A 22683-nucleotide genomic window follows, 5' to 3' on the forward strand; every position below is an offset into this window, starting at 1 on the left:
GTCTATGGAGAATTGGTCAATATCTCTACTTTGTATATTCTCTTGACTATTAGCTAATGATCATCCCTTCATTAATCGGATGGCTCAGGATATTTCCTTTAGAATGTTAGCATAAAGATTGAAATTTGACATGTAGATAGTCTACATATTTGTTTTGATAAGAATTGGTCACACATGACCTCAATTGTGAAACTAATAAAATGGTCATATGAGATTCTTTCAATACTTCAAATGTGCTTATCTAACAGTACTCAAGTTACGTATGTCATGTAACGAACGCTGTTTTATACTAATCTGATGTCTAACGACATCAAATTACACTCATTAAAGGTGGATACATGCATGTTCATAAAGTAATTGATATTTAAGGCATTCGGTGAAGTCACTAAGAAGATTGTCTGAAAAATAAATATTCTTAATTAATGAAACAACCAATTAAAAATTTCAAATTGACCCCAATGCGGCGAACCGCCCATGATAACAAAGATTATATATGAAGTGTTTATATTAATACAACTAGGGTTAGGGCCTCTTGACCTTTTATTTGATTAGATTAGATTAGATTAGATAGATTAAGAAGAGGTAAGAGAGTGATTTACGTAATATACTTAGAGGGCAAGAGCTACTACGCTTTTGTTTTTTTTTTGGTAAGAAAGGCAAGAAGTAGAACTGAGCTGAGAGAGAAGAGTTCTTCGTAGTCAAATTTGAAATTCCAAATGAGGCCAACCAGCTCGTCACCGCTTCTTTCTATATAACGTTATAATGGCGGGAGATCGTAATCTGTGGGTCCTACATGTTCAGATAACACGAACGTTGCGTTTGGATTTCCAACAACTACAAAATTTGTCTTGAATTTGCTGACGTCATCTTTGCGTCACTTTGAGTGATCAACAATTTGAAGTCTTCTCTGTCACATCTAAGGGTTTGGATGACTGATGAGATAAGCTATGATAGAGAAGGTGGGGACCACTCTAACCCCAGCGTGTGTAAGTCCTAAAGGGAGAAGACGAGAAGTTCAAAATTTTGTCCTTGTTGTGTGACATCTGTCTGATATAGTAGTACACCAAACAGCGTTTAGTCCCTGTTCTTGCACTAGATTTTGTCGACTCTAAAAGGCTCATACAACGCTTCCTTTAATATCCCCTGCCTTCTTTTCCAAGAAAATTTTGACGATTGGTTTAAGTAGGAAATGCCACCAAAAACCATGGGGCTTACATCTCTCTGGAGTTTACTACCAAAAAAAAAAAAAAAAATCTCTGGAGAAGTCTATAAACCCTTTTTTTTTTTTTTTTCCTGATTAGTGGCAATATTTCTAAAATTTAACAGAAAAAAAAATGCAAATGAAACAACCATTAAATAATGTGATAATAATATATAAATATCTTTTTAGGTCCACTTAAGCAAGGTTCCAATATCGAAACCTTGTGGATGCAAAAATTGCCGCTGGAAGACTCACCCACCACAGTCAGTTGTGCGACTTGGGTCAAACACCGGATAGTCAGGATAAAGCCTTAAAAACTGGGGTTGGCAACAAAAAAAATAATGTATTTTTCTTGTTGAACCATAATCAGTCTATCAAATAATTTAATAAGAAAGTTCTGATCTTGTTGATTTGTTAATATGTTAGGTCTACGTGATCGAGACAAGAATCAATTGGCATAAATGTATGTTCAATGAAAGTTTTACCCAAAAAATGAATTACCAAAAACAATATTGTGGAATTTAATTTCTTAGTGTGATAAATGAGGCTTAAAAGTGGAATGTTTCAAAAGGTTATTAAAAGTTTTAGAAACATATTATTTTTCAATAAGTAAGATCTATGAAAGAATCAGAATTGATAGTCGATGACATTTTATCTTAGAATTTGAATTTGTAAACTTATTAATCCGACTCTAGCCTTAATTCCGTGAAACTAATACTGTTAACCTAAAAGCAAACCAAATGACATCTTATGCATTCTCTGCTCCTTGATGAGCTCTCACCAACGTAAAAGTAAAACTCATATAATTTTGTTCTTAAGTTCGGATCACCTCCTCATCAATTGTTTCTTTGATATTTTTTCATTATACACATTGTGTGAAATTCATTTGAGATACGGAAAAAATATAACATAATTTAAATGTAAAACATAAAAACATCATAAAAACACTTTGTTCTCCTCCAAAAGGAAGGTGATACAGACTCATTGCTCTTGCCGCTTTCAACGCTTATCAACTGTAATATATCAATAGATTTTCCCTTTTTTAGGTAAAAATCCCAAAAGATATTGAATTTGGATCATCTTCCCGTTGGGCATTGGGTAGCACTCTGGGCTCCCGCTTTGCCACCACAAATTCTGTGGGACCCACAAGTAAAAATAATTAAATAAAAAATGAAAAAAATCTTATCATCCAATCTATGGGTCCTCCTGTATTTATGGTGGTAAAACCGTCGGAGAGTACAGAGTGCTACCCCCACGGATAGCTGATCCGGACTCAAAGATATCTATCCCTAAAATACCGATATCTCCGTTGGGAGAACACAAAAATAGTGGGACCCACAAGTAAAAAATACTTTTGAAAAAAATAAAAAAATTCAAAATTTTACCTGTGGGCCTCATTATGTTTTTTGTGGTTGGAAAGTCGTCGGAATCACAAAGTGCTCCTTCAACTGAGAAATGAACCCGACTCTAAGATACCGCCTTTAAACTTGTAGGGCTGCGTCATCAACCCGTTCCGGATCAGTATCAGCTGCGGCCCCGATTTGGCAAGTATTATATCGTCATTAATACCCGAAAAAAAGCATGTGAATTGGTCGCCATCGCACCTCCTTATGAGTTATGAGGTAACAGTCTCACCAGAAAGCTACGGTACCAACCAAGAAACCATAAAGTACAGCCGGGATTTTTCGGGAGTTTCAAACAAAGAGGCAAGAGCCACCATGGTAATTAAATATTTTTATCTTTCTTTTTTTATCCTTCTATTTTGCCCTAAATTGGTAAGAAACTACAATTTATTGATTATTTATTTGGGGACTAGGGGCCGCGGAGGCTCGGAACCGAAGCAGCAGGCGGCTAGGGAAAGTCGGAGCCCTCGTAAAATCGTCAGTTAAGGGGACCCACCATGAGCGGTTGTCGCGTGCCGCATAGGTTTCTTGAATCCACGTGCCCTCACTAACAAGTCCCAGCTGTCACTTTTATGAAGTAAAGAGAGAAGAGAGAAGAGAGAACGGAGAAGAGAAGAGAGAAGAAAAATGGTACCCACAGACTCGCAGCCGAGTCAAGAGCAGCTCCATTGTGGATATGGATCCCACAACCCTCCCCACCCTTAACCTCCCCTCCCCACCCATTTTGTCTATAAAAGAAATTGTTTTCTCCTCCTGAGAGGAGAAAGAACGACGCCGGAGATTGTCGGTCGAGTGAGAAGAAGAGTTCTGCTCGCTCTCTCTCATTTCGATTTTTCTTTTTCTTCCTGGCGTTTCGTTTCATTGCTAGCTTCTTCTTCAATTCTTCTGTGGAGTTTTCGATTGTACATTCAAATCTGTTTGAGGCTTAGTAGATCTGAAAACAGAGACTGTGAATCCGCAAATCGTAGACCGGAATTCGGTGACTGCTGGGATAATAGGTTGAAAGCCATTTCTTTGCTCGAATCGATTAGATTGTTTTTATAAGAACTGTTTTTTGTGTTTTTGGAGCTTGAAAGAGTAATATCAGAGAAAGAGCTTAAGAAACTTGGTGAAGGATCTGTTGAAATTGTTTGATCTGACTAATTCTGCGTTTATTGTTGTAGTATCGAAGGAAGCGGTGACTCGGCTGTGAGAATCGATATTTTTCCGACAGAGATCTTTCTTTTACCGGTGCTACTGTGTACTTTGAAGTCGAAGGACACTTTCTGGTGATAGTTATTGCCAAAGCAGATTTTGGGAGATTGATCTTTTTAAACTTGTACAAGCGATTTAAGCAAAGTATATGGTTGAAATTCTCAGCAGAGAAATCGATCAAAAGAAAAATCCTTTTCCGCTACAAGTAAATAAACTCTAAAAAGTCCTCATTTTTTCACAATATGTCGGCTTTATCCGGCTCAGCTCTTCAGCTCCGAATCAAATCGGGAGCTTTACCTTCCATTTCCGGTTCTCCTTCGAATCATCAAACCAATATTGCTCTTTTGGGTAAACATGGGAAGAAAATCTCAACTTCCTTTGCTACCAAACGGCAAAATGTCGTGGAAAACAGGTTCTTCGGGGCAAAACTGCGTTCGTCTGCTCCAGAACGTTTACATCAATGGAGATCGGACGGTCCTGGACGGTCCCCAGTGCTCAAGGTGGTGGTTCGCTCTGCATTGTCTCAGGTGCCTGAGAAACCTCTCGGTTTGTATGATCCGTCCTTTGACAAGGATTCGTGCGGAGTTGGATTTGTGGCCGAGTTATCGGGGGAAAGCAGCAGGAAAACTGTAAGCCATCCTACGTCTTCTACTCTCACCGCTTTTTCCTTTCTTGTCTATAAGTTCAGCATCACGGTTGTTTTCGACTCGGCTTGATTTCTTTCTGGAGTGTTTCTTTGACTATTTCTTTTGTCTCCCTCCCTGGTATTCACTCAGTCCTTGTTTTATTTGACGCACCTATTTGCAGATAACAGATGCATTGGAGATGCTGGTTCGGATGTCACATAGAGGAGCATGTGGGTGTGAAACAAACACCGGTGATGGAGCGGGCATTCTTGTGGATCTTCCTCATACCTTCTTCGCAAAGGCACGTTCTCCAGTTGTTTTAATCTTCGATTTTTTTTGGTTGCTAATGATATTGAATTCCGCAGTCTTATATTTTTGACTTATGAAACGGTCTCTCGTGTTAAATTACTGACCTGGAAATAGCAGTTGCTTTAAGTCTATTTGTTACTTGATGAATCACATAAATTGTATTCTAACTTTTTTTTTTGGTTTTTTTTTTTTTGACCTTCACCAGGTTGCGCCGGATGCTGGGTTTGAGCTTCCCCAACCAGGCGAGTATGCAGTTGGCATGTTCTTCTTGCCAACATCTGAGACTCGCAGGAACGAAAGTAAATCCGTATTCAGCAAGGTAATTTTGTTATGTTATAGCATTTTTCTTCTACTCATTAAGGCGTACACCAATAGCTAGGAATATGCTTTTGCTGGTAGTTAAAATCTTATTTATCTGCAACGTGATTTTCTTTTGAAGGAGGAACAGTACAGAATTTTTCAATGTCTGCTTCCGTTTATGGTGTGCATAAATGTTTAAAATTAGTTCATTTGTGTCTTAGGTTTGAAATAATCTTCCGCAGTTGCTTATTTATGTGGACCCTTTTTCTTATATATATATATATATATATATATATATATATATATATATATATATTTGTTCTATAAAATCTATTGGTTTGTATTGTTTGCCAGATCGGTTAGAGTAGGATTTCACTCTTTTTATCATGTGTTGATTATCGATTGTGAAGAAAAAACTTGATACAGAGGATAGTACTACATCCGAAATTCTAAATGTGTCCCTTGATGTAGAGGGGACTGAACCTAAACTAATACCTCCAAGACTATTCTTATGTTGATGTTCACCCTTGAACAAGTAATTAAAATCGCTATATTATTGCTTCTTGTATCTACTCTTGCATTTATCAACCACTTTTAATTGATGTTTGCAAGATGTTGATCCCTTGTTATCCATACGTCTTAAGGGATCTCTAAGAAAGAGTTAGAGCAGAATTACTACCATTTTAGTAGATTTTGTACACTTAAATTGTGCCTCTGTCCCCCATTTGGGAACAGCTACTTAGGAAGTATGGATCCTAATTATAGTCTCTACTGTTAACTGTCCGTTCATCAATGGCGTCTTTGTAGTAGATGATAATGAGATGTCATCTTCCATTGTCTTATAAGACCTTTCTATTCTGTCCATTCCTGTTTGAAATTTTTTTTTTAGTATTTCATTTACTGAAGTTCTTGATTCTTCATGAAGGTTGCTGAATCATTAGGACATGTAGTTCTTGGTTGGCGCTCTGTTCCAACTGATAACACAGGATTGGGAAAATCTGCCCTGCAAACAGAGCCTGTTATTGAACAAGTATTTATAACCCCGAATCCTGGATCGAAGGTTGATTTTGAGAAACAGGTAGTCTCCTCTTTTGGTTAAGCATTTCAATTAATTGTGACTTTTAAGTTAGAAAATAGTGTATTCTTTTTTCTTTTTAATATTAGTTTATATTTTTAAGTTTTTAGTATATACTGCTGCAGTTGTGAGACTTGTGACGGTAAAAATAAGAATTTCGGGTTTGATGTCATTCATGTATCCGCATTCTTACCTGTCCACGGTAATTATGCATCTATGTCCTCCACTTGGTTGATCCCCAATAACTTATTAGCTTGGCCGGGTCTTAATGAATCAGGGGCAGCACCTGTAGCAACCCAACAGGAACAATGCCTGTGTGCTTATTTTTTGTTTATTTTCGTTTTTCACTGTGATTTCTTCATATCTCAGATGTACATATTAAGGAGGGTTTCAATGGTTGCTATTCGAGCTGCTTTAAACCTCCAGCATGGTGGAGTCAAGGACTTCTACATATGTTCACTCTCATCAAGGTGTGATTTTTGGATAGTGTTATATGATTTCACCCCCCCCCCTCTTAATTTTATTTATGAGTAAGGAATTGTGAATTTTTAGGTAATTATAGCCTTGCATTGGGATATTTGTTAATGATACTTTATTTCTTTTTATTCTTCTTATGTGATTCCCCTCCTTTTTGCCAGGACTATTGTCTACAAAGGTCAATTGAAGCCAGTCCAGTTGAAGGATTATTACTATGCAGATCTTGGGGATGAAAGGTTTATGAGCTACATGGCCCTGGTAAATATATTCCCCATGCCCTTGCTTCTTTCTCTACAAACTTCATTCTTCAACAACCAGCTGCATGTGGAATTTACTGGTAATGGAAATGATGTCAGACTAAGTACTTGTACTCTTCTTGATTACTGTTTGAATTTGGATACCGGATTGGATTCCTTGGGTGAGTTGGTGTGAAACCTTATTGCCGAGTCAACCATGTTGCAGAAACCTGATGCAGTGTTCCTCTCTATGGTCAATTCTTGAGGATGAGACTTGGAGGTGGAAAAGGAAATTGATTCGATCAAGGTAGCTTAGGTTTCTCACAGTCTGTTGCATTGGCACTGCAGATGTGGCAAATGTATAATATTTATCGGTTGCCCTGAATACAAATTTATCTTGCGAGTTCTTGTACTTCTCATGTCTTGGAATGAATAGATGTAATTGGTGGTGAAATTTTGGATATGTTTCGTTGTTGCAGATCCACTCTAGGTTTTCGACAAACACTTTTCCTAGCTGGGACCGTGCTCAACCCATGCGTGTCCTGGGCCACAATGGGGAGATCAACACTCTACGAGGCAATGTTAACTGGTATGCTGAGTTCCTGTGATAAACTTAACCCTCCTGTTTAAATTTTATTTGGGGCAAAATCCTGTTGATCATTCATTTATAGTTTATTAAAGAGTTAGTAAATGCTAATCAGTTACTAACATGCTATTAGCCTCTTTGTGGAATTACATGCCTGAGTTTAACAACTCAGTGGCTTAACTATTCATCAGGGGGGGACTCAGTGGCTAAACTTAGAAGAAAATATAGTCACTTATTACTCCAAGTTGTAAATGTATAATATGGGAAGAAGGATGCTGTCCAGTCCCCTCTTGTTGGAAATCCCTGGTGCAAGGACCATGTAACTGGGCAGTTCCATTTCCCCCTTATACCACATAATATATTCTTGTCATCTTCTCTTTGCTGTTTATTGGCATCTATTTATTACACGATATAATGCACTTACAGTGAAATGTAGACTCCATTCCTAGATCCAAGCTGTGCAAAGTTTACATTAAAATTTTTAAAGGGTTTTAAGAGTATCACCGTATCATGACTTTTAGTACATATGTTGATAATGGACTACTAAAATTTGGGCCACTGATGCATTTTCTTTCAAACAGGATGACGGCACGTGAAGGTCTGCTGAAATGCAAGGAGCTTAAATTGTCGAAGGATGAGATGAAGAAACTTCTGCCAATTGTGGATGCTAGCTCGTCTGATTCAGGTGAGCTGTAATCTAATGTGAGATAGAGTTCAGTACCTCAGAAGAACAGTATGGGTGAGGAGGGAAGAAAAGGGACAACCAAGTCTGCATTTAGGAGGATTTCCATTAGTAACGGAAGCATTTCTAATCTTTGCAGGAGCTTTCGATGGTGTCCTTGAACTTCTGGTTCGAGCTGGCAGAAGTCTTCCTGAAGCTGTCATGATGATGATTCCTGAAGCATGGCAAAATGACAAGAATATGGATCCAGATAGGAGGGCCTTATACGAGTATTTCTCTGCTCTTATGGAGCCATGGGATGGTCCTGCCCTCATTTCATGTAATAATTCCAATTTGACTTTGTGTCCTCATTGCTCTAGTTTTCTATTTATGCTCCACATCTGCTTGTTCCTCCAGAGGAATTTATTTTGTACTTGCATGTTATGGAAATTTGTAGTTACTGATGGACGCTATCTTGGAGCCACGTTGGATAGAAATGGGTTGCGACCAGGTCGCTTTTACATCACTCACAGTGGTCGTGTCATAATGGCAAGTGAAGTTGGTGTTGTAGACATTCCACCTGAAGATGTTCAACGGAAAGGAAGACTTAATCCTGGGATGATGCTTTTGGTAGATTTTGAGAACCATATTGTTGTAGATGATGAGGCTCTGAAGAAGCAATATTCTCTTGCAAGGCCATATGGTGACTGGCTCAGCAGGCAGAAGATACAACTGAAAAACATAGTTGATTCTGTACCTGAGTCTGACAAGGTTCCGCCAGCAATATCTGGGGCTGTGCTGGTGAGTACATTAAGGTTTCCTCTTACAGTTTCTTCTGTTTGGGAAACAAGGTGTGTGATGTAACTCTAAATTTATGTGCAGGCTTCTAAGCATGATGAGAACATGGAGAAGATGGGCATTCATGGTCTGTTGGCTCCACTGAAGGCTTTTGGGTGAGTAAATCTTGAATTCTTTCAGCCTCCTTACACTTCTTGTTCTTGCACATTTCTGCTCAAATCTATTTCCTTATACAGTTACACAGTTGAAGCTTTGGAAATGTTATTACTTCCCATGGCAAAGGATGGAACTGAGGCTCTTGGCTCAATGGGGAATGACGCTCCATTGGCAGTGATGTCAAACAGAGAAAAACTCACCTTTGAGTATTTCAAGCAGATGTTTGCTCAGGTGACAAACCCACCTATTGATCCAATCCGGGAGAAGATTGTCACCTCTATGGAGTGCATGGTTGGCCCAGAAGGTGATCTGACGGAAACTACTGAAGTGCAGTGTGGTCGCCTCTCACTGAAAGGTCCTCTCCTATCCATTGAAGAAATGGAGGCCATTAAAAAGATGAACTATAGAGGTTGGCGGAGCAAAGTTCTTGACATTACTTATTCCAAAAGTCGAGGTAGGAGAGGTTTGGAAGAGACACTGGATAGGTTATGCCTTGAAGCACGCAAGGCAATTAAGGAAGGGTATAGAACACTTGTTCTGTCGGACCGAGGTAATAATTCTCGACTTATGAAACCCCTGATAAAACCACTATCATGAATAAACAAGCTTCATCTTCCTCTCTTTTTTTTTTTTTTTTTAGGGGGGGGGGGGGAGGAAGAGGGGGAGTGGGGCCTCAACCATGCCAAAATAGCATAATTGTCTACCCAAATCTTCAAATTTCTTATGTTAGTTTAACTGACTTGTTGTCCTTTTATTTTAATTATCGTTCTCATTACCATTCTGATATTCTTTTTCACCATTTTGATGTAGCATTTTCATCAAACCGGGTTGCTGTAAGCTCCTTGTTAGCTGTTGGTGCTGTCCATCACCATTTAGTCTCAAAACTTGAGCGCACTCGAATTGGATTGATAGTTGAATCTGCTGAGCCACGTGAAGTGCATCATTTCTGTACCCTGGTTGGTTTTGGTGCTGATGCTATATGTCCATATCTGACCATAGAAGCTATTTGGAGACTGCAGGCTGATGGTAAGATTCCCCCTAAAGCAAATGGTGAGTTCCACTCTAAGGGCGAGTTGGTGAAAAAGTACTTCAAAGCCAGTAACTATGGAATGATGAAGGTTCTTGCTAAAATGGGGATATCAACCTTGGCCTCTTATAAGGGTGCTCAAATTTTTGAGGCTTTGGGTCTTTCATCTGATGTGATAAAGAAATGTTTCAATGGCACTCCAAGCAGGGTTGAGGGTGCAACATTTGAAATGCTTGCTCAGGATGCACTTCGACTACATGAAATAGCTTTTCCAACTAGGGTCTTGCCTCCTGGAAGTTCAGAAGCTGTTGCGCTGCCAAATCCTGGAGATTATCATTGGAGAAAAGATGGAGAAGTGCACCTTAATGATCCTCTTGCTATTGCAAAACTTCAAGAGGCTGCCAGAGCTAACAGTGTAGCTGCATATAAAGAATACTCCAAGCGCATAAATGAACTCAACAGGACCTGCAATTTGCGAGGGATGCTGAAGTTTAAGCAATCAAAGACAAAGGTCCCTTTAGATGAAGTTGAACCTGCCAGTGAGATTGTGAAGAGATTCTGTACAGGGGCCATGAGTTATGGCTCAATATCACTGGAGGCGCATTCAACCCTCGCTATCGCCATGAACACAATAGGAGGGAAGTCAAATACTGGTATTGATCAACACCTGAATCTTATTAGTAAACTGTGGTTGATTGGGAAGTCTTTTAACTGTTTGGCACTCCTCATTATGACTTCGCTTTTCAGTTAGTGGAATTATTAGTAATAGTCTTGACTCTTTATCTCTTAATACCACGTAATTTCATTCTATTTGTATTATCTAGGCTTAGATTCTGTTGATTTATATATTTATGTTGCCTTCACCAACATTGTGAGCATTTTCGCTTAGCAAAAATGGTGTTAATGCAGGGAGGTTCGGTGTTTTGACTCATGGGTGCAATAGCATTTTTCCACTTCTCCCCGTCAATGTCATATTTTCATGGCATGGAGTGTAATGTGTACGGATCTAAGATTGGGATCCATGCACTGAGGGGGTGTGACATATGCATTTACGCTGTTCTTCACTAACAGTTAACAGCTTTTAGGTGAAATTACACAAGTACATGCATCATTTAGGTTTTGGGATTTTGTTTTTTTCTTTCTTCAGTACTTCTGAAGTAGCCTAGTATGTTTCTTTGAACCTTTTTATGGGGAAGGGAGAGAGGATTAAGTATCAATGGTTTAGAATGCTCTGCTAATTCTTGTCAATTTTATTTTAATTGCCCAAGTTGTATAACCTATTAATTTGTTATGTTCTTGTTACTAAAGGTGAGGGAGGTGAGAATCCATCTCGAATGCAGCCTCTTCCAGAAGGTTCAATGAATCCAAAGAGGAGTGCTATTAAGCAAGTTGCCAGTGGGAGATTTGGGGTTTCTAGCTATTACCTTACAAATGCCGATGAGCTTCAGATAAAAATGGCTCAGGTAATTGTTGAATTCATTAAGTAGCAAGACTCCATACCAATTTAGATGTCTTATTGTCAAGGTTATTTTCCTACCTAGACCCTACATTCCTATTGGAACGGAAGTTCCTCTTGTTTATGTGTTTATGTTCATGGGCAGATGTCGCTGAATCTGCAAAACACCTTCTGGGTGTATTTGCATCTTTAACTGATACACCTTTGGCATTTGGTGAGGTTTTATGGAAACTGAAATTTTGCTTTTATATTTGAGGTGGATTTTTTTCCTGAAAGATTAGGTTTTACCTCTTCACAGGGTGCTAAGCCAGGCGAAGGAGGTGAACTTCCAGGCCACAAAGTTATCGGAGATATTGCAGTCACTAGAAATTCCACTTCTGGTGTGGGGCTAATCAGTCCCCCTCCCCATCATGATATCTACTCCATTGAAGATCTTGCCCAATTAATTCATGATCTCAAGGTACAAAAACATATAATTTGTGTGCATGTGTGTGTGGTGTTCCTCTTAATTGAAGGGGCTTTCGGGCGATTTTCTGTAACTAACTAATTTCCTTTTTTCCTTTTTTAATCTTCCATAGAACTCTAATCCAGGAGCTCGGATAAGTGTGAAACTGGTGTCTGAAGCTGGCGTAGGAGTTATTGCTAGTGGCGTAGTGAAAGGCCATGCTGACCATGTTTTAATCTCGGGTCATGATGGAGGAACCGGGGCTTCACGTTGGACTGGAATCAAGAATGCCGGCCTACCATGGGAGCTTGGTTTGGCTGAGACTCATCAAACATTGGTTGCAAATGACCTTCGTGGTCGAACTACTCTCCAGACAGATGGTCAACTTAAAACTGGAAGAGATGTGGCCATTGCAGCACTTCTTGGTGCAGAGGAGTTTGGCTTTAGTACCGCTCCTCTGATAACACTTGGATGCATCATGATGCGTAAATGCCACAAGAACACATGCCCTGTTGGTATTGCCACACAAGATCCTGTTCTTCGTGAGAAATTTGCCGGAGAGCCTGAGCATGTCATAAATTTCTTCTTTATGCTAGCTGAGGAGTTGCGTGAAATCATGTCTCAGCTTGGATTCAAAAAAATCAACGAGATGGTTGGTCGTTCAGATTTGCTGGAAGTTGATGAAGAAGTTATTAAAAACAATGAGAAACTGAAGAACATCGATCTTTCACTGCTACTCAGACCTGCTTCTAGTATCCGGGACGGAGCAGCCCAGTATTGTATTCAGAAGCAAGACCATGGATTGGAAATGGCTTTAGACCAAAAGCTTATCTCTCTATCCAAAGCTGGTCTTGAAAAAGGTCTTCCTGTATATATTGAAATGCCCATAAAAAATGTGAATCGCGCTGTTGGAACCATGCTTAGTCATGAAGTCACAAAACGATACCACATGGCAGGTCTTCCTGCAGATACAATCCACATCAAGCTCAGTGGGAGTGCTGGGCAAAGTCTTGGAGCCTTCCTCTGCCAAGGCATCATGCTTGAACTTGAAGGTGACAGCAATGACTATGTTGGTAAAGGATTATCAGGGGGCAAGATTGTAGTCTATCCTCCAAGAGAGAGTAATTTTGATCCTAAAGAGAACATTGTGATTGGAAATGTGGCTCTCTATGGTGCAACTAGTGGGGAGGCATATTTCAATGGGATGGCAGCTGAGAGGTTTTGTGTACGCAATTCAGGAGCTAGGGCTGTTGTAGAAGGCGTTGGTGATCATGGATGTGAGTACATGACTGGTGGTATTGTTGTTGTGCTTGGAAAAACTGGGAGGAATTTTGCTGCTGGTATGAGTGGTGGGATTGCTTATGTTCTTGATATTGATAACAAGTTCCAATCTAGGTGCAATCTTGAGCTGGTAGATCTTGATAAAGTTGAGGATGAAGAGGATGTTATGACACTAAGGATCTTGATACAGCAACATCAGCGACACACTAACAGCAAATTGGCTGGGGAAGTCCTTGCTGACTTTGAAAATCTTCTTCCGAGGTTTATCAAAGTATTCCCAAGGGATTATAAACGGATTCTTGCCAACACAAAGGCTGAGGAAGGCAAAAGACAGACAGAGGAACGAGCTGCCGTAGAGCTTGAAGAACAGGATGAGGCAGAATTGATGGAAAAGGATGCATTTGAAGAGCTCAAGAAGTTGGCAGCTGCATCCTCTAATGGGAATGCGATACAGGTAATGTGATTTTACAGTCAGTCAGTGACCATGACCTACAATGATCTTTGTTGAGTTTTTCTTTTAGGTGGATTATCATTATTGTTATTATTATTTTAGGTGAATGACCTCTATTGAGTTATTATTATAGTAAAAAATTTTAATTTTCCATTCTAGTGTATTGGTAGGGTACTTCAGTAGACCAACACGACAAGAGCTCTGTGATCTTCATCTGTTTCCAGTTTCTTGTGGTTGTTGATGTGGGGCAAGAAAAGATGCCGGAGGAGAAAATTTTCAAGCATAATGTTGGTTATTAGAGGGTCACAATCTTTGTTAGCTGGGGAACTGGTTTTGCCCTGTTTGGGTCCATCTGAGTTAAGAGACAATAGTGGCATGACTATGAACCAAATGATGGGACTAGATGGTTAACATGGAGTGCCAATTAAATGGGTTGATTGTGTTTAATGCAGCAGTAAGGTTGCTCCAGGCTCTGGTCTGGAAACAGCCTATTATGAGAAAGCAGGGGTAAGTCACCATACATTATATACCCCTTCTAGACCCTGCAGGGGTGGGAGCCTCATGCACTTGGTACGGCTTTTGAACTAAGGTTTCAGGGCCAGGAAAAGGACCAGCGTGCGTATGGTTTGTGAAATGTAAGACTACAGTGTTGATTGGGAAGAACAATTTTTTGTAGGCAGACCTAGTCTTGAAGCCTTGAGTTGTGGTATGTCCACAAAAACACCCACTTATCAACATTCTTGCAGCAAGCTGCTTGAGCCAGGAACTCGACCACGTGAACAACCCCCGCCCCCCCCCCCAAACAAAAAAAAAAAAAAAAAAAAAAGAGAAACCCCATCTTCTTTCTCCTTTCCCCAAGAAAAAACCCATTGCTTCTTTACTGACTTCTAGTGTTCTATATCTGGTTCATTGAAATCATATATTTATGTCATTTGTGGGGTAAGTATCAAAGTTCTCTTATTTCTAAGTGAATATATGAGACTTTTTTTTTTTTCTTTTTTTATCTGGATGTCACTAGATTCAGTTGATTAAGCTATCCCTTTCCCCCTTTCCTCCTTCCTGATTAATTGTCTGACTACAGTTCTTTATAATTCATTGAAGGTGGCACAGGAAGAACCGGTAAAGAGGCCAACCCGTATTGCTGATGCTGTTAAGCACCGAGGCTTTGTTGCTTATGAGCGGGAGAGTATTTCGTACAGGGATCCCAATGCTCGGATTAGTGACTGGAAAGAAGTTATGGAAGAGTCAAAACCAGGAGAACTCCTAAAGACCCAATCAGCTCGTTGCATGGACTGTGGAACTCCCTTCTGCCATCAGGTATGTGCCTTAGATAAAGCCTACTCTTTATGGTTAAAATTTCTTCCCTTCTTTATCCTGGTCTTCACAATTTTCTTTGTATGTCATTTCTTCTGTCAGGATAACTCAGGATGCCCTCTTGGAAATAAGATACCAGAATTCAATGAATTGGTATACCAAAACAGATGGCGTGAAGCATTAGATCGGCTCTTAGAGACAAATAATTTCCCAGAGTTTACTGGCAGAGTTTGCCCTGCACCTTGTGAAGGTTCTTGTGTTCTTGGCATTATTGAGAACCCTGTATCTATCAAAACCATAGAGTGCTCCATTATAGACAAGGCTTTTGAGGAAGGTTGGATGGTACCTCGACCTCCCCCTGTGAGAACTGGGTAAGCTTTTGCTTCTCATTAGCTTAAACTCATGGAATTTTTACTCTTTCGATAGGTTAATTTGTACATTGTTGAGCCCAGCTATACTCCAGTCTGGAGGCTGCTTTTTGATTATTCTCTTAGATAGTGATGTAGATGCTGCTTTTCTCCTAGACCTCTGTCAAGTCGGTTATCACGTTGCCCTTTGTTTCTGTGGCAGTTATGAGGTTACCCATGAGTATACCCATTTGGTGACAGTTCTTGTAATGTTCAATGTATTTGTAATAAGAAGAATCTGTCTATACCAATGAATGCAGGAAGAGAGTTGCTATTGTGGGTAGTGGGCCATCTGGCTTGGCTGCTGCTGATCAGTTAAACAAAATGGGCCATCTGGTGACTGTGTATGAACGTGCTGACAGAATAGGTGGACTTATGATGTATGGGGTTCCAAACATGAAGGCTGATAAGACGGATATTATTCAGAGGAGGGTTAATCTAATGGCCGAGGAAGGTGTCAATTTTGTAGTCAATGCAAATGTTGGAAAAGATCCATTGTACTCTATGGAGTTGCTTCGAACAAATAATGATGCTGTAATTTTGGCCTTGGGAGCTACAAAGCCGAGGTAATTGAAAATTAAAACTGTTGAAATCCTTCACCATCTTATGTAGACTTAACATTCACCATGAAGATATACAAGTAGCAATCCACCACAAACAAAGATCTCATAGGCCTCTTCTCTACAGGGATCTTCCTGTTCCAGGACGGGAACTCACAGGAGTACATTTTGCTATGGAGTTCCTTCATGCAAATACCAAAAGTTTGTTGGATTCTGGCCTCCAGGATGGAAACTATATATCTGCGAAAGGGAAAAAGGTGGTGGTCATAGGTGGAGGTGACACTGGCACAGACTGCATAGGGACATCAATCCGACATGGCTGCTCCAGCGTTGTAAACCTAGAGCTTCTCCCTCAACCACCTCAGACCAGGGCTCCGGGCAACCCTTGGCCACAGGTTTGACCCTTTCATAGACTAACTATTGCCTTAAAAGGCAGTCTTTTATGTCATGGGTCATGTGTCTTGAGAAGTGCCATTACCATTCTGATCGCCATATTCTTGTTTGTAGTGGCCTCGCATTTTCCGTGTAGACTATGGTCATCAGGAAGCAGCTGCTAAGTTTGGCAAGGATCCAAGGTCATATGAGGTCCTGACCAAGCGATTTATAGGAGATGATAATGGAGTTGTGAAAGGACTTGAGATGGTGCGAGTAAACTGGGAGAAGGATGCTAGTGGAAGGTTCCAGTTTAAAGAAGTCGAAGGCTCTGAAGAAATAATTGAGGCTGACCTCGTACTTCTAGCCATGGGTTTCCTTGGTCCTGAGTCGGTTAGTACTCTCTATCCTCAACTGTAATTTCCCTTTAGTCCTGTAGCTTTTGTAAATTAGAATACCCAAAGAGCGAATAAGTGCATTAATCCAAATTTGCACTTCACTAGGAAAATGCATGTGCAACAACAAGAAGTCTTGTCCCAACTAAGTGCGGTTGGCTACATGGGTTCTTGTCTTTCATGTAGTTCTGTTTAGGCCTTAGCTATATGCATATCCCACAAGAAGATGCGTGTGATCCAGAATATTTGCTTCGCTAAGGTTTTAACTTATTTATATCGGTATTTGCAGACGATTGCAGACCAGATAGGCTTGGAGCGTGACAACCGTTCCAACTTGAAGGCCGACAATGGGCAGTTCTCTACCAACGTAGAAGGGGTCTTCGCTGCTGGGGATTGCAGACGTGGACAATCACTGGTGGTATGGGCAATTGCAGAAGGCCGAAAGGCTGCAGCTCAGGTTGACAAGTATCTTATGAGAGGAGAAGATGAGAAGCTCGACATAGCCTCCGGCAGTGAGGATATCGAGAAGAAACTTACTGTGAAGACATAGGTGACCTGCAAATCCCGCCTCCTTCAAAATGAACCCAAATTTAAGAGCAAAGACATGTTCAAGCAGATGACTAAAATGGGATCTCGGCCTTACTGTGGAGGGTGCCAACGGGTGGAAGGGCAGTTGGGCTATGCGGGATATAAGAGTTGGAGAGATGGAGTTTGGAATTCTTGTTACAGGCGAGTATCGTGTTGGTCTAAAGATTTTGCTGTGATTATTATATATAGGTTTTTAAATTTATACCTTTTTTTGGGGGGGAAACTAGAAGGAAGGCCGTCATTTTGTGTGGTTAAAGAATAATGTACAGCATAATGTAGTGGGGCCCTTTTTAATTTGTGGGTCAGGTTGATCTGCATTTCTGTTGGTTTCTTATGGGCCTTCTACCCAATTGTATGGGGCTTAAGTTTTAACTGTAGTGCTTCTTATTCTGTTCAGTTAGGAGTCACTTCTGCATGCAACTTACTGAATTTGAATTTGTCATTTGTGGGATAAGCATAAAATTTTGCTTTTCATGTAACTTACTGAATTTGCCTAAAGAGAGGCAGATTTCATGGTGCTGAAGGTTTAACATGTTTGGAAAGATTGGATCTATCAATTTGAGGGCATTCAAGGTTGCAAGTGCAGGTAAAGCAAGTATGCATAAATGGTCATTTTATTTCACAATCGAAGTTGGTGGGAAACCCTACTAGCTGATGTGATAGAGAAAAATTTTCAAATTTGTTCTCTATTGTGAACTTAGACAAAGGTGGGGAATATTACATATGTTGCTGGCAAATTGAACCTACAACTACTCCAGATTAGACCTGTAAACAGATCGGATTTGGCTTGGATACACCAGTATCCAAATCTGATTCCGATTAGTAAAACCGATATCCGAATCCAAATTCGGTAGAGATTTAGAGAAGGCATTTGAATTCGAATCCGAAACTTTATCGGATATATCCGATAATATCCGATCCGATAAACTATTCGATTATTAGCCTCTCTTTTTTTTAAAAAAAATGTTTAACACTTTATTTTAATTGGATAATTTCCGATTATCCGATTTCCAATTACTGTATCCGAATACTTTGTTTTATCCGGATAAATTTTTATCCAGATATTATCCGATCCGATAAGCAATGCGAATTCGGATACAAATTTCGGCTTATCCATTTACATGTCTACTTCAGATACACTATACTCCACTGTAGGTTCTTAACATTTCATTAACTTGGCATAAATAAATAAATAGATAACAAATTAAACAATAGAAACAATGATAACAGAATCTGCCAAGTGGACTGTAGAATCCTGATGTTCCGTCAGATGTCATGGTGATGATCTATTTGTCGTAAAGCTGGCATGACGATCCGCCTATTGTACCAAAGTCTGTTCGCTAGGAAACTAAACGATACATCGCATTACCCTAAAAACAAACAAAAAACGATACATCGACGGACAAAATTACCCTTGGATGCATGTCCATATTCTCGCGCCCTTTCTGAATTTTCCGTCCACGATCCCTTCCTATATAAATTCACCCGTTTCAGTTATTTGGCTCTGTACTTCAAATGGGAAAAGCGAATACGAAGAGGCAGCTCGATTTGCTCCTGTTCTTTTCCGCGATCGAGTTCTATAAATCCGAGCTCTATGTTCTCGTGGTAATCTCTCATTCTCTCTGCTATTTCAATCGATGTGAATTCTGGTTTTTCGAAGTTTTTGTTCGGTCGATAGTTCTAGGTCTGGTGGTGGTTGCTGTATTTCAAGGCGAGAATCAAAATTCATCGGAGTTTTCTTAGTGCTCCTATGTTGTTAGATCTCACTTTCTGATATTGTAAGGAGCTGTAGGTTCTTTCTGATCGATGGCATCACATCTGATGCCAGATCCATTAGCTCCGAAGTTCTCCGCGATCGAATTTTATCAGTCCGAACTTTAATTTTTCGAGGTAATCTCTCATTTTCTCCGCTATTTCAATCGATGTGAACTCTAGGTTTTCGAAGTTCAACGGAATTTTCTTACTGCTCCTATGCTATTAGATCTCACTTTCATATTATTAGGGAGTATGTACTTTCTGATAGATAGCATCAGATCTGACGCTGGATCCATTAGCTTGAAGTAGTTACTAAGCGTATATACCGTTATTTTGTCCGGAATTTCAGCTTCTAGGCTCTTCAAACTAGTGAAATCACTGAGATTTCAGTCATTGTAAACAGTGAATTTTGGAACAAGCGGATGGATCGCCGATCGGTGAACATTCTTTCTTTTGGACGAGAAAAGCTTTTCTCTCGGAAGGTGATTCCTCAGTTTCTGATTGCTTTTGTATTTATAGCATGAGATTCTGACAGGCATAATTCCTTCGTTTTTCAAAAATATGTTTAACTTGAAGTTCATTGAGTTATTGATCACAATTTTCAGAGTAGCTTCCACTGATTGAACGGTTTACCGAAATCTCAAATGCTGAAACTCTGGTTTGAAAGGTTTTGAAGCTTCTGTGCTTTTGAGTTTCGAAAATTTCAGATCGAGGTGTATCCTGGCATCCATTTATGTTTTTTCTTTTTGTGATATTGTCCGCAACTTGGCTTGATCTAACACATTGGAGTAAAAATTATTCTGTTATCCCGTTTAAGTGTTCGAAATGTCCCTCTAAAGTTTCTGGATTCAAGTTATTGGCAAATTGATCAGCCAGTTGTCTGTCGACCGAGCGAACTAGCTTTTTCTGAAATTATGTTTTCGCTCTTTAAATACCAACTGCCAATATTATATTTTGCTGGGAAACGACGCTCAATCAAGAAGGCAAATGCCGACATTTTAATTTTACATCGATTGGAGAAGTACTAGTATAGGCTATATCTGCTTTTTCTTTGGTGAACATGATTATGTCATTTTAGTTATACATTCTTTTGCTGATGATTAATTTTATCTTTAGTGAGGTCTCTGTTTCGGTAAGCACACACTATTCTTTAGTAGCAGGCCAAAGAATAGTTCTTTCCTCGTGGTGATTGATTCATGCAAGAGAGCTATGAAAGTTGGCATGTTTGGGAGATCTCAAAGTCCGGCAACCAGAACACGAGGAATTCAAGAGGAACAAATTCATGCCTCAGGTTTTGGTAACGTCTTAGTAACAGGGTATGCGTAAATCAATCATAGTATGATAGTGTAATACCTCTCAGTGCATTAACGTTTGATCTCTGACAGATGGAATTACTCCTACTCATATCATCAACAAGACCAACACATAGTTGGGGTGAAATGGTGGATCACCTGTTGGCCAATGAGGATTCCATAACGATTACTAATGTTTGAGTTGAAGCTCCCAAACATGCTTTAATGAACACTATTTCTTAAGAGTTGATTTGGAATTCGATGAATTCTTTTTCAGGTCTGCAGCTCGTAAGATGCCCTGACTGCGATCGCATCACATGCGAAGGTGAGAATCTCAATCTTCACATACTTGATAGATTATATTCCTACGCTTCGAATTTGGTATATTTCCACTTCCTACAAACGTGGGGGTATAGCAATTTGAATAATCCAATAAACTAGACAAACTCTCGTTTGATCACCAGTTCACTGAATTATACATTGCTCGGGATGTTGAACTTGCCATAGAAAGACGGTTAGAACGGCCATATCGTCCCCCGCATGTTCCTTATCCATGCTGTCTCAGCATTTATACTAATAGTCATGACAAATGTTATTGTAATATTTAGAATCGATCGGGATATCCTGATCCTAATGATATATTTAGCAGGAAATCATCTCAGGAGAATCTTTTTTCTCCCAGAGCTGAGGTCGGTTATTGTTTGCAGAACGACTTTGGAAGTTGTCCCTTATTTGTTTGTGCTTTCTAGGCTACATTTTGCCCGATGAACGAAGCAGTAGAACAACCGAGCCTAAAGATGGGAAAGGGAAAGTGAAGGGTAGTCATGTTGCCTTAGACACTAAAGATAAGACTCTCCTAACAAGAGAATAGGATATTGAATTCGCCTCACTTGTAACAAAAACAAGCCAGCAATCTAAAAGGGATTCGCCTCACTTGCAACAATAACAAACCAGCAATCTGAAGGAGGGTGTTCGGAACGACCCAAGGCCCATAGAGCTTATCCTAAAGGAGGGGGTACAAAAATAGGATCTGAGCAGTGAAGAAGCTGGATGCCAGGTACCTTGCTAGGGAGCGGCACTGCTCCAAGCAGTTGACTGCCGAGGTGCATTTTGAGTTCAAAATCAGATCTCGAACATTGAATCAAGTGTTCATTCAATGGTTGAGATTTGATTTGGAGCCCAAAATGTATCTGCACCGGACTGGCGTCACTCCCTAGCAGTTTGCGGATGCCACGCAATATAAAGTACCCAGGTGGGGCCATAGCAGGAATTTTACATTACGCACCTGGAGAATTCTTCTAACTCTAGGCCTCTGGTAAATCTCTTCATTCTCAATGAGTCGCCTAACACGAACTGAAAATAACCAAGATCCGGTCCCGGTCCAGACTCCAAAGCTTATAGTATAGTGTACATCTTGGGTAATTCAGAAGTGATTGTGGAACTCTTATGTACTCCCAATAAGGATCTAGATCTTTTATGTCCAAGCCTTCCAGTTCATTGCATATTCATTCTATTCATTTCTGACAAGGAAATTGATAATTCATTTCTTTATAAAAGAGTGACACATGTTCATAAGCCGTTGAAGTTAGATTAAAAAATAGAAAATATTTTATTTTAATCTAACTTCATGGACGTGTGTCACTCCCACATAAAATTTCCCTACCCATCCGATGGACTGAGAGGTTGGCATCTGTTAGATTTTGGCACAAGGGATATTTGTTTAAACCACTATGTTGAACCGGCCTGATCCTTGAACTACCCTCCGTAAAAGTGATGAACCACGAACCAAATATGCCTCTCGAGTTACGGTAAGACCCTAGATCGTGATTTGGGTATTCTCAATTATCAAAACTGAAATTTCCCACTCAACTATCTTTTGGAAAGGGAGAAAGGAGGGTACGAACGACGGAGAATAATGAACCTTGTGCCACTTCTGGTTTAGATTTCGACAGCTTGAGAGATCTTACAGTCAGTATTGTTCCTGCTGCTTAACTGCCACACTCTTCAATTCTAGAAGCCGAAAAGATTTTTTGAAATATCATTTCAAGATGTCGATATCAGATTCTCTCTTGTTTTGATTTTGTTTCCTTATATTGAGTTAGAATTTGTTTTCTGATATATTGTATTTTTTATTTTTTTGCCAAAACAAAAAAGTAGCGATTATATTAAATGAAAGAGTTTAGATCAAAGGATCTATACAAACGAGAGGAATCCACAATAAAGAAAGGTGGGATACCCCACCAAAATCTGTCTAGAGATAATCTACAAGCACCCTTAGCAAGGAAATCAGCAAAGCCATTGCTAATTCGAGGAATATA

General features: G+C 39.8%; 1 protein-coding gene and 1 long non-coding RNA gene across 6 annotated transcripts; both read left to right on the forward strand.

Moving 5' to 3' along the window:
• Nucleotides 1–3348: 3348 nt before the first annotated feature.
• On the forward strand, nt 3349–17875 carry GLT1 (NADH-dependent glutamate synthase 1). 2 transcript variants are annotated; one of them, XM_089160135.1, is made up of 23 exons: nt 3349–3602; nt 3768–4427; nt 4606–4725; nt 4939–5052; nt 5959–6111; nt 6478–6578; nt 6747–6843; nt 7301–7410; nt 7989–8092; nt 8229–8408; nt 8526–8869; nt 8951–9021; nt 9103–9572; nt 9833–10702; nt 11358–11512; nt 11804–11965; nt 12084–13685; nt 14784–14999; nt 15099–15367; nt 15664–15969; nt 16091–16358; nt 16471–16728; nt 17020–17875. In XM_089160135.1, exons 2-23 carry the CDS (start codon nt 4041–4043, stop codon nt 17278–17280), a joined length of 6618 nt encoding a protein of 2205 aa, XP_089016261.1. In that variant the 5' UTR covers nt 3349–3602; nt 3768–4040; the 3' UTR covers nt 17281–17875. The 2 variants fall into 2 exon arrangements, with proteins under 2 accessions (XP_089016261.1, XP_089016262.1); XM_089160136.1 differs by lacking the exons at nt 3349–3602; nt 3768–4427; nt 4606–4725; ... (2 more) ...; nt 6478–6578; nt 6747–6843 and adding an exon at nt 6859–7128.
• A 960-nt stretch (nt 17876–18835) lies between these two features.
• Nucleotides 18836–22670, forward strand: LOC149014127 (uncharacterized). Of its 4 annotated transcripts, XR_016174113.1 has the most exons (4): nt 18842–18923; nt 18997–19208; nt 19423–19555; nt 20190–22670. It is a non-coding gene; the product is annotated as an uncharacterized LOC149014127 (long non-coding RNA). The 4 variants fall into 4 exon arrangements; XR_016174114.1 differs by lacking the exon at nt 18997–19208 and having other exon boundaries at nt 18836–18923; nt 19477–19555; XR_016174111.1 differs by having other exon boundaries at nt 18842–19208.
• The last annotated feature ends 13 nt before the right edge of the window (nt 22671–22683 follow it).

Source organism: Hakea prostrata, chromosome 6 (genome assembly GCF_041222555.1).
Source record: "Hakea prostrata isolate BN-2017 chromosome 6, UWA_Hpros_2, whole genome shotgun sequence".
In the NCBI taxonomy this organism is placed as follows: Eukaryota; Viridiplantae; Streptophyta; class Magnoliopsida; order Proteales; family Proteaceae; genus Hakea; species Hakea prostrata.

Bases quoted from the DNA above. Each gene is read 5' to 3' on its own strand.
- GLT1 (XM_089160135.1), top strand. From the start codon at position 4,041: ATGTCGGCTTTATCCGGCTCAGCTCTTCAGCTCCGAATCAAATCGGGA. The intron at 6,844-7,300 runs GTAAATATATTC...TCGTTGTTGCAG, and splicing joins TTATGAGCTACATGGCCCTG to ATCCACTCTAGGTTTTCGAC. The intron at 8,409-8,525 runs GTAATAATTCCA...GGAAATTTGTAG, and splicing joins TGGTCCTGCCCTCATTTCAT to TTACTGATGGACGCTATCTT.